The sequence below is a fragment of the Nematostella vectensis genome, chromosome 8, assembly GCF_932526225.1.
Source record: "Nematostella vectensis chromosome 8, jaNemVect1.1, whole genome shotgun sequence".
NCBI classification, from domain to species: domain Eukaryota; kingdom Metazoa; phylum Cnidaria; class Anthozoa; order Actiniaria; family Edwardsiidae; genus Nematostella; species Nematostella vectensis.
The window spans coordinates 924,466-936,788 of record NC_064041.1 but is presented as its reverse complement, the minus strand read 5'-3'; the positions used below and the strand labels follow the sequence as shown (position 1 = coordinate 936,788).

At 39.3% G+C, this 12,323-nt stretch overlaps 1 protein-coding gene across 1 annotated transcript; it reads left to right on the top strand.

Annotated features, from left to right (window-relative positions):
* The first annotated feature begins 432 nt into the window (after positions 1 to 432).
* Positions 433 to 12,323, top strand: LOC125556801 (probable U3 small nucleolar RNA-associated protein 7). Its single transcript, XM_048731698.1, has 15 exons — positions 433 to 587; positions 659 to 739; positions 1,093 to 1,202; positions 1,536 to 1,623; positions 3,278 to 3,339; positions 3,810 to 3,914; positions 4,663 to 4,813; positions 5,257 to 5,392; positions 5,729 to 5,828; positions 6,492 to 6,645; positions 7,031 to 7,181; positions 10,189 to 10,283; positions 10,844 to 10,960; positions 11,221 to 11,325; positions 11,580 to 12,323. The coding sequence occupies exons 1-15, from the start codon at positions 525 to 527 to the stop codon at positions 11,694 to 11,696; spliced, it is 1,635 nt and encodes a 544-aa protein (XP_048587655.1). The 5' UTR covers positions 433 to 524; the 3' UTR covers positions 11,697 to 12,323.

Below are 12,323 nucleotides of genomic sequence, written 5' to 3'. Positions count from 1 at the left end.
GAAGCTAGAGGATTTAATGAAGTAGAGGATCCAGACAGCGACGCCTCAAGTCATATAAGCAACAAAGAGAGGAGTTATGTATAGCATTTTATATTTGCCTGATCTCACTTATTCTCAATGGCAGCTGTTTGTCAAATTCGGAGGCAATAAGTTAATGATGCAAGTGGTACACCTCGTTGAATTGGAATACTTGTAGAAAAAAACTGCATCTTAATATTTTTCAAGATCGACAGGGAAAGGAAATCAGAAATTTCTCAAGTTTTTTCCAATTTTTCGGATATTTTTTTTCGCCCGAAAACTGAGAAGACGAGTCGCCGAAATGGTCACGGATTGGGTTCGGGTTGTATGGTCTATTTTTTTCTCTTTTGGTTGCATGCTGTCCTAGTTCGATCCTCAGTCGACAAGTGATATTTTTTTTTTTTACTTTTCATTTATTATCTAGTTTCTCTTTTCTTATGTATCCTTGATCTTCCCCTGCCCTCAGTGTGACCTTACGTTTTTATTTTTTCCGGTATACCTTTGGAATGGGAATCTGCGATATGGACGATCAGCGGTTAATAACAAAATCCATGATGGCGGACGCGAAGGTAGTCTTTGCTTGAGCCGTGTCGGTTTGGCAGTGTTTTGCGTGTGTTCCATGCTTCTTTTTGTCTCTTAGAAAGCTCCGAAGCCAGAAGAGTCTGCAATAGATCCCAATTCGCTAAGAAAATATTCCCGTGGAGATCGTAACAATTTTAAAGTAAGTGATCGCTTTTGTTGTGTTGAATGTTTGTCACCACGTGTGTTAAGAAAAATGAGCGGAGATTTTATAGTTTTAGTGGAAGTTGTCATGGCATCTTTGCTTGAGATCCGTGTTGCACTTTTTGGCGAAAAGTCGCATTAAGCAGAAGTTCTCTTTTTGGAATAAACTATGAATACAGCTGTTTGACAACAGACGTAAACAATCTACAAAAACTGCGGTATCAAGGCCGATGTTTTAGATTCTGATTCAGATACAACAACCGTATTAGAAGATCAAGTGAAATTTATCGTGGAAATATACAGTTAATAAAATTCATGTACGCCGAGTCATCAGACTTTAATTTTTTTTAGAGAGTAAAAGACAAGAAACTCAGAGGAAACCTGAGAAGCTATGAATCGCATCACAAGAAAGCAGCCATGCAGGCTGCTAGGGCAGAACTGTTGCTTACAGAAGACCCAGGGTATGTGTGGTTCCAAGGGAACAGGCACTTGGAAATTTGGCCTGGAAAGAGTTCAATTTTGGTATCCATTCTGTAGAAGAAGTTGATTCATTGAGTGCATAGAAAAATCACCAATTTAGATAAATAAACAGCATTTTAACACTTTAAATAATGTTGTCCTAGATACACAATATAACGAAAAATAAAAGAAGCAATATTACAAGCGATTTCACATTCCCCTTAAAAACACCTTAACTTGTTTTACAAAACTATAACTTTGAAAATATTTGTTTATATGTAGCTTTATTTCCAGCCATTGTCATGTGCAAATTGTTCCAAGTATTATTTTTGTAGCTTTCTTGAGGCTGAAGGGATGGAGAAGACATTTTCTTTCAAACAAAAAGAAATAGCTGATGCTGTTGATGTGGCAAGCTCACAGAAGGTAATTTAACATACCACAGAAGGTAACTAAGTCATAACATACCACAGAAGGTAACTAAGACATAACATACCATAGAAGGTAACTTAGACATAACATACCGCATAAGATAACTAAGTCATAACATACCACAGAAGGTAACTAAGTCATAACATACCACAGAAGGTAACTTAGTCATAACATACCATAGAAGGTAACTAAGACATAACATACCATAGAAGGTAACTAAGACATAACATACCGCATAAGATAACTAAGTCATAGCATACCACAGAAGGTAACTAAGTCATAACATACCACAGAAGGTAACTTAGTCATAACATACCATAGAAGGTAACTAAGATATAACATACCACAGAAGGTAACTAAGACATAACATTCCACAGAAGGTAACTAAGTCATAACATACTATAGAAGGTAACTAAGACATATCTTATTATAAGAAATTAATGTTGGTTGATATTAACATGTATTAAATCAACTGGAATCAACTTGTGTCACGAATTTGGGCCTAATGTATTCAAATAAACTTAAATTAATGTGGATCCTGAAAGACATATTTTTTGGCAATTTGCTGCTCTGAAATATTCTATTTACAAAATACTATTATCATCAAGCATGCAAGCTTTTATGGCTAGAGAGAACAATGACCGAATTGAAAAATTACCTAACGTGTTGAATATTAATAGTTTATCAGGTCCACGTTCAGTTGTATCTCTTTGCGCCAACACTTAAAGAAATGGACACTCGTCAACAAAGAATTATCTCGTGCTTCCCAAGATAAGACTTTGTTTTCGATCTTTCATAAAATTCAGTATTAATTAACAATTTCTAAGTTAAAGTTCAACTTAATTAATGTTTTACAAATTAACAATAAACTTAATTAAGTGGAATGTTAATTTCCTATAATAAGGCAACATACGGCATTACTTATTTTGCCCAAAGTAGTTTACTAAGACTCTGCATACATACCAAAGGACACCTCAAGCAGACTCTGGTTGTTACAGCACAACCACAAAAAATAAGAACACCAAGAATATGCTTAGGAACGTCTGTCTTTCTACAAATCCCAAGTTAGACTTTAGACAACTGAAGACTGAGACTTGCTTATGTTCAACTGTTTAAATGTCTTACATGTGTGTTCTGAAAAAAAACACCCACCCACACATGAGAAGCTAGAAATTTCCACTTTTTGGGGTTTTGCTTGTAACACTGTAATAAGTTTGAATAAACTTTATATAATATGGTGTTTTGCATGGTTTGATTTAGGAAATCATAAATATATAAAAGATTGCAATGAAAATTTGGTTATCACACTATAGATGCAATGCATTTCTTTCAAAGTCATACGAAAACCAACAAAATGACAAACACATACCAAAGATTTGAGCTAGTTTTCTTTTATCCCTTGACAGGGTTAAGTGGCTGTAGATTTCTAGTCCCTAATTGCTATAGTACTTTGGTTACCACACCTCGCTAACGCTCTCCCTAGAAGCAGGTGAAAGTTTACTCATCAACAAGGTGCTGATTGTCAAATTAAGTCATGTAACAAGAACATGTAACTAATTATATTTTCTCTGTGGCAATGAAGGATTTGTTTGACTTAATTCTTGGTACAACACAGTAAATGTTTTTTACTGTTATCTTCTTTTCACAGTTCTTTGAATTGAAGCTGGACAAATTTGGGCCATATAGAATAGATTACACAAGAAATGGAAGGTAGGTGTGTCATATGCCTTATATGGTCATGTCATGCCTTATATGGTCATGTCATGCCTTATATGGTCATGTCAAAAGCCTTATATAGTCATGCCATAGGCCTTATATGGTCATGTCATAGGCGTTATATGGTCATGTCATGCCTTATATGGTCCACTGTTTATTCAATCTGTTATTAAATGAGAGGCAAAACTAGTCTTTCTAGACTAGTCTATTCTTTAAAGAATAACATTGGTCTTTGAGGTGCTCTAGTAATCTGCCTGATATATGGTGAGAGACGTAGAGTTTCTAACCTTACAGTTAGTTTTTATGTGAGAAGAGCTCATGAGCAAAACCAGAGTTTGCAAAATAGAACAAAACTCAATCACAGGAGGTTAATTATTATAGTCCTACTGTATCTTTTTTTTCTAATGATTTTTCCTTGTGTTAGGCACATGCTGTGTAGTAACAATCTTTCCTTTTGGTGTTAGGCACATGCTAATAGGGGGTCAAAAAGGACACATTGCCACTTTTGACTGGCAGAATAAGAAGCTAGGATGCGAAGTACATGTGCAGGAGACAATCAGAGATGTAAGGTTAGTATATTATGGTATATGACATGAGTACACTCCAGTAGCAATCTCCAGTCAGATTTAAAGGTTTTTATGTGCCGTTACATACTAAACTAGCCCCGGTACTAAACTAGCCCCGGTACTAAACTAGCCCCGGTACTAAACTAGCCCCAGTACTAAACTAGCCCCAGTACTAAACTAGCCCTGCTACTAAACTAGCCCTGCTACTAAACTAGCCCCAGTACTAAACTAGCCCCAGTACTAAACTAGCCCCAGTACTAAACTAGCTCCAGTACTAAACTAGCCCCAGTACTAAACTAGCCCCAGTACTAAACTAGCCCCGGTACTAAACTAGCCCCAGTACTAAACTAGCCCCGGTACTAAACTAGCCCCAGTACTAAACTAGCTCCAGTACTAAACTAGCCCCAGTACTAAACTAGCCCCAGTACTAAACTAGCCCCGGTACTAAACTAGCCCCAGTACTAAACTAGCCCTGCTACTAAACTAGCCCCAGTACTAAACTAGCCCCAGTACTAAACTAGCCCCAGTACTAAACTAGCCCCAGCACTAAACTAGCCGCTGAACCCCATCCCCCTCTGGTTATGGTAACTGGACGCAGTTGGTATCTTATGGATTCATCAACTCTAAGGCAAAACTCCTTCTACCTTTAATGCATTGATTTTCCTTTGTCTGTTAATCTTTTTTACTTTCAAGCTGATTTGAGGCTGCAATACCCCCTACATGCTAGGTAACCTCAGTTGTTTGCTTGTAGCTGGCTACACATTGAGACCATGTTCGCTGTGGCACAGAAGAAGTATGTCTATATTTATGACAACAAGGGCATTGAGTTGCACTGTCTCAAAAGACATCCATATGTGAATCGAATGGAGTTTCTTCCCTACCACTTTCTGCTCTCCACAGTGGTATGTAGCCAAGGTTTAGGGGTGGCAGAGCTCAAGACATCTCAAGGGTCGTGGGTGGGGCATTGATTTAGATCTGAAATTTGGAACTAAAGACACAGTGTGTGTGAAAGGTCGGGGGTGGTTACACATCAGCCCTTAGTGACTTTATATAGGTGAGTTTTCATTTCTCCCTCATGACATCAATATTCATATTTAGATGAATGAAGACACAATGGTGCTATTGCAAAAACATGCAATTGCCCAAGGTTATGCAAAATTTTCAAATGTTCAACAATATCTGCTAACATATGCTTATTTTGCCATAAAGAAAAGCAAAAAGTGTAATGTGAAAACCAATGCTTTTGTCTGTCCTAACTAGCCTTCTAATTGATTAAAGGGTTAATAACAAGTTTGAAAGAATTTGTAGGGTCTTATTTGACATCACGTGTTCTTTGTCTTTTCAGGGCAACCATGGAGTACTTAGATATCAGGACACATCAACAGGAAAGATGGTGGCTGAACATCGGACAAGACTTGGCCGTTGTGATACCATGGCTCAGAACCCATGGAATGCCATTATCAACCTAGGGCATCACAATGGTATGAAAAATTATCATTTGTTCAGGCCCCACAGATCTCTCTAGACGCTGATCCATACAGTAACTTTATAAAGCTGATCCATAATTTTATAAAGCGGTCGGGGGGGGGGGGGAGGGGGCTAGATCAGAGGGTCCAGTCTTAGTTTGTTTTAAATTTTAGTAACTTTCTGGTAGTAGTTTTTTTGGTGTGTAAGGAACAACAGAGTCCTGGATCCCCCGAAGTGAAGGCAATCTAATAAGATAGCAAAACAACTCTACAGTAAAAATTTTCAACTTACCTACATGATTAATCACTGTTTTCTTGTGGGTCACATGACAAACATTGTATTTACTCCAGGCACAGTTACAATGTGGAGTCCCAGTTCACCAGATCCGCTTGTTAAGATGTTGTGTCACCGCGGACCTGTGCAGGCAATTGCCATTGACAAGCAGGGATTGTAAGTTGGAAACAATTATTTGTTTTACCTATACCTGGTTCTACAGCATTTAATGTAGCTTGTGTACCCTAGGGGCTGGTTCTACAGCATTTAATGTAGCTTGTGTACCCTAGGGGCTGGTTCTACAGCATTTAATGTAGCTTGTGTACCCTAGGGGCTGGTTCTACAGCATTTAATGTAGCTTGTGTACCCTAGGGGCTGGTTCTACAGCATTTAATGTAGCTTGGGTACCCTAGGGGCTGGTTCTACAGCATTTAATGTAGCTTGTGTACCCTAGGGGCTGGTGAAAAAGGCTTCAGTAGGTGTCTAGCTACTGTAGTGGTTTATGATCAGGGCACAAGTGTGTAGCTAGGGGTTTGTTACATAATCAGGGCCAGGTGTGTAGCTAGGAGCTTGTGATCAGGGCCATGTGTGTAATCAGGGGCATGTTATCAGGGCCAGGTATGTAGCTAGGGGCTTGTGATCAGGGCCAGGTGTGTAGGTAGTGGTAAAATCAATCCCAATTGACATCTGATACTCAATTTACAATATTTGATTGAAAGTATAACCATTGAACTTGCTTGGATTAGCCGATGGAAATGGATTCCTTGTGCGTCTCTGCAATGAACAAGGGCTTAAAATGGTGGTGTGATTGGCCTTCTTTGATGTTTTCTTGTTCAACAGATATATGGCTACTACAGGTCTGGATGGGCAGATGAAGATGTGGGATGTGCGGACATACAAACAGCTCAACTCCTACCTCACCTTTACTCCGGCCAGCAGCCTCACTATCAGCCAGAGACGGCTTCTGGGCGTGGCCTACGGACCCCACGTTGAGGTGATCTTATCTTATGTGTATACTGGATTCTTTCAGCCTCAAAAGTCTCACTACAAATCTTAACTAGGTTTCAACTCTTTTTGCTATGAGACCTTAACTAGGTCTTAATTAATGCACTGATAGTATTTGTTTTTGTTAAGGTGCAATGAAAGCTGTTTGACAATGAAAATATTAATTGCTAGATTTTTTTATTTTCCAATCATAGAATTTCTTAGGACATTTTGTGTGTAGGAAAAAAGTAGTAAATATCCGTTAAGTGCCAGGCCAATCAAATTTATAACGTTTATAGTGTTTCTTTTGTGCATGCCAGCATGCATATACAGTACACTGATCGGTTGCATTGTTCTTACTCTGACCATTATTTAATTTCTTCTGCTTTCCACAGGTTTGGAAAGACCCCTTTCAAGAGAAGCAGAAGAGGCCATACATGAAACACCTAATTCCATCATGCTCTATACACAGCCTTCAGTTCTGCCCCTATGAGGATGTGCTGGGCGTAGGTCACTCACAAGGAATATGTAGCCTACTAATACCTGGTAAGGAATATGTAGCCTACTTATACCTGATAAGGAATGTGTAGCCTACTTATACCTGGTAAGGAATATGTAGCCTACTTATACCTGGTAAGGAATATGTAGCACTTATACCTGGTAAGGAATGTGTAGCACTAATACCTGGTAAGGAATGTGTAGCACTTATACCTGGTAAGGAATGTGTAGCCTACTTATACATGGTAAGGAATGTGTAGCACTTATACCTGGTAAGGAATGTGTAGACTTATACCTGGTAAGGAATGTGTAGCACTTATACCTGGTAAGGAATGTGTAGCACTTATACCTGGTAGGAATATGTAGCCTACTTTTACCTGGTGAGGAATGTGTAGCACTAATACCTGGTAAGGAATGTGTAGCACTTATACCTGGTAAGGAATGTGTAGCACTTATACCTGGTAAGGAATGTGTAGCACTTATATCTGGTAAGGAATGTGTAGCACTTATACCTGGTAAGGAATGTGTGGCACTTATACCTGGTAGGAATATGTAGCCTACTTTTACCTGGTCAAGAATGTGTAGCACTAATACCTGGTAAGGAATGTGTAGCACTTATACCTGGTAAGGAATGTGTAGCACTTATACCTGGTAAGGAATGTGTAGCACTTACACCTGGTAAGGAATGTGTAGCACTTCTACCTGGAAAGGAATGTGTAGCACTTATACCTGGTAAGGAATGTGTAGCACTTATACCTGGTAAGGAATGTGTAGCACTTATACCTTGTAAGGAATGTGTAGCACTTATACCTTGTAAGGAATGTGTAGCACTTATACCTGGTAAGGAATGTGTAGCACTTATACCTGGTAAGGAATGTGTAGCACTTCTACCTGGTAAGGAATGTGTAGCACTTAAGGAATGTGTAGCACTTATACCTGGTAAGGAATGTGTAGCATTTATACCTCGTGAGGAATGTGTAGACATACCTGGTAAGGAATGTGTAGCACTTATACCTGTTAAGGAATATGTAGCCTACTTATACCTGGTAAGGAATGTGTAGCACTAATACCTGGTGAGGAATGTGTAGACTTATACCTGGTAGGAATATGTAGCACTTATACCTGGTGAGGAATGTGTAGCACTAATACCTGGTAAGGAATGTGTAGCACTTATACCTGGTAAGGATTTTGTAGCACTTATACCTGGTAATGAATGTGTAGCACTTATACCTGGTAAGGAATGTGTAGCATTTATACCTGGTGAGGAATGTGTAGACATACCTGGTAAGGAGGTGTAGCACTTATACCTGGTAAGGAATGTGTGGCACTTATACCTGGTAAGGAATGTGTAGCACTTCTACCTGGTTATGAATGTGTAGCACTAATACCTGGTGAGGAATGTGTAGCACTTATACCTGGTAAGGAATGTGTAGCACTATTACCTGGTAAGGAATATGTAGCCTACTTATACCTGGTAAGGAATGTGTAGCACTTATACCTGGTAAGGAATATGTAGCACTTATACCTGGTAAGGAATGTGTAGCACTTATACCTGGTAAGGAATATGTAGCCTACTTATACCTGGTGAGGAATGTGTAGCACTTATACCTGGTAAGGAATATGTAGCCTACTTATATCTGGTGAGGAATGTGTGGCACTTATACCTGGTAAGGAATATGTAGCCTACTTATACCTGGTAAGGAATTTGTAGCACTAATACCTGGTGAGGAATGTGTAGACTTATACCTGGTAAGGAATGTGTAGCACTTATACCTTGTAAGGAATGTGTAGCTCTTATACCTGGTAAGGAATGTGTAGCACTTATACCTGGTAAGGAATGTGTAGCACTTCTACCTGGTAAGGAATGTGTAGCACTTAAGGAATGTGTAGCACTTATACCTGGTAAGGAATGTGTAGCATTTATACCTCGTGAGGAATGTGTAGACATACCTGGTAAGGAATGTGTAGCACTTATACCTGTTAAGGAATATGTAGCCTACTTATACCTGGTAAGGAATGTGTAGCACTAATACCTGGTGAGGAATGTGTAGACTTATACCTGGTAGGAATATGTAGCACTTATACCTGGTGAGGAATGTGTAGCACTAATACCTGGTAAGGAATGTGTAGCACTTATACCTGGTAAGGATTTTGTAGCACTTATACCTGGTAATGAATGTGTAGCACTTCTACCTGGTTATGAATGTGTAGCACTAATACCTGGTGAGGAATGTGTAGCACTTATACCTGGTAAGGAATGTGTAGCACTATTACCTGGTAAGGAATATGTAGCCTACTTATACCTGGTAAGGAATGTGTAGCACTTATACCTGGTAAGGAATATGTAGCACTTATACCTGGTAAGGAATGTGTAGCACTTATACCTGGTAAGGAATATGTAGCCTACTTATACCTGGTGAGGAATGTGTAGCACTTATACCTGGTAAGGAATATGTAGCCTACTTATATCTGGTGAGGAATGTGTGGCACTTATACCTGGTAAGGAATATGTAGCCTACTTATACCTGGTAAGGAATTTGTAGCACTAATACCTGGTGAGGAATGTGTAGACTTATACCTGGTAAGGAATGTGTAGCACTTATACCTGGTAAGGAATGTGTAGCACTTATACCTGGTAAGAAATATGTAGCCTACTTATACCTGGTAAGGAAAGTGTAGCACTTATACCTGGTAAGGAATGTGTAGCACTTATACCTGGTAAGGAATGTGTAGCACTTATACCTGGTAAGGAAAATGTAGCCTACTTATACCTGGTAAGGAATGTTTAGCACTTATACCTGGTGAGGAATGTTTAGCACTTATACCTGGAAAGGAATGTGTAGCACTTATACCTGGTAAGAAATGTGTACCACTAATAATACAAATAAACATTTCTGAATAGCCCATTATGAGTGTCGGGTAGCAGGCTACACCGTCGGGTAGCATAGATAGTCTTGTCTTCCATTACAGTTTCTGAATCCAACATTCGCTGGCAGAAAGGCTTCTCTAACGACAGGCGTGCCTATGCTATTGTGATAGTAGAGTTTTTCATTAGGTGCGGGTGAGCCAAACTACGACGCCCTGGAGGCCAACCCATACCAGAACAAGAAGCACCGCCAGGAGGCCGAGGTCAAAGCACTTCTTGAGAAGGTGAGCGGCGCCAACTGTTATACAAATCATCCATTTCCATCGGCCTATTTCGATCATATAACAGGAATTATTTCCGTAAAATATCGTTAATGAAGTACCCCACTTCACCTGTTGATGGTTATTTTTAAGTTATCTTGCAAATAGACTGTTGTATTTATCAAATGTCAACAATGACAAAGAAGCGAATGGTCGGGATTCTTTAACGCAAAGACGACGGCGACAGGATAAAGTTACCAAAAATACCTTCATGCTCACCGCTGAAATCCATACTAGATTTGATAAAATTCACACTTCATAGACCCAAAAATAGCAGATCAGTCTAAAACCTTCATGGATATGTCAGCTATTGCGGGGAATGTCTGGTTTACCGCGAACATATCCCCGTCCTCGCTAGACTTTGTAACTTGAAGTTTTCATGTCATAGCAACAATAGTGTTTAGAATCCTTTCACACTCAGCAACAAAAGCAATGACAACGTAAATAGAATTAGCCACAAAAGCCTCAGCGCATGTTTTTCGTGCCTGTCCTTCCACAGCCTGATTTTAAATTTGTTGTTTCAGATTCAGCCGGAAATGATAACTCTAGACCCAATGGAGATCAGTAAAGTGGACAGAAAGATGAATGTACCTGGCGCCAAGAACAAGAAGAAACATGACGATGACGATGATGATGATGAGGTGTGGAAGCTTTGTAAAGTAGTTTTTATGTGTCCCTCCATCACAGATGACAGCGATCAATATTATATTATGATCACAATTATATATTAAGACTCCCGCCGCATCGGCGACTCTGGGTTTCATGCAATCTTCAGTTTTCTTTTATGGTTGTGGCATAACATTTATTTTCACGCCGGCAGTTAGTAACTAGGAAGAGGATGAGAGGATGAAATATTTTGCGTAAAACAATGTCTAAAACCTTGCCAATTCCGACTTATCAGGGTGGCGGAGATGACAAGTTTGAGCCGAAGCACAAGAAGAAAGGTCGTAGTTCTTCTAAAAAAAGACATTCCAGGAAAAAAGGGCACGAGGAACAGCAGAAAAAGGTAATTTCGCTGAGAGTCTACTAGCTTGACCAGACAAGACTTGACTTTCTAGCTTGACCAGACAAGACTTGACTTTCTAGCTTGACCAGACAAGACCAGACTTGATGTACAAACTTGACCAGACAAGACCAGACTTGACGTACTAGCTTTCTAGACCAGATTTCACCTACTAGTTCCTACTTGACTCAGAGCCTATTCGTCCTCAAGGAATGATTGTCTATTGTTCATTTTTATTTTTGTTTTGTTTTCTGTAGGAAACGATTCGTAAAAAAATAAACGAGAAAAGGAAGAAGAAGCGCCAGGATAAAGCGGATGCGAGCCGTATTGGACTAACTACACTTGACAGATTCACCGCTAAATCCAAATCATGACCTGTCTCTCGAATTATCGCGAGGGCACACACTCAATGATGCCACGTAGGGTGGGATCCTTAGCACTAGGCGACCTTCACTTAGAAATCACGTGACTTTTGAGCTTTTACGAATGAGCCAGAAAGATTCTTTAACAGAAAAGGCTTATTTGCATTGAAATATTTTTTTGTCGCTCATTGGTGTGATGCCCTCATCAATTCTGTGTTTTACTTTTGCGTGAGATTGCTACTCAAAAAGTCACGTGAGTTCTTAGTGCAAGTAGGAAAAGCATTGCAACATCTTAAATACGCAATTCTCCTTACGCAAACATCAGACCATCCCTATTCATAGGCTAGGAGAATTTAACATGAGATAAATTTATTATTTTGCAAAGATGGTGGAATTATTATTACATTTAAAAAAATCATTTTATACTACTTGTTTGGTCATTTCAATTGTTTCATGGTCGCACTTTCGACCACTTCAAACATTTTCGTCCATCTTGTAAATAAACTTGGCAACTCCAACCACGTGAAGCGTGCCTAAGAAGAAACCCTATACCCTTCACTAAGGTCTAATCTATAGAGTTTGACTGATAATTTAAAAATCGGGACCGATAAATGTCCATTATGTAAAGGGTGTCCGTTA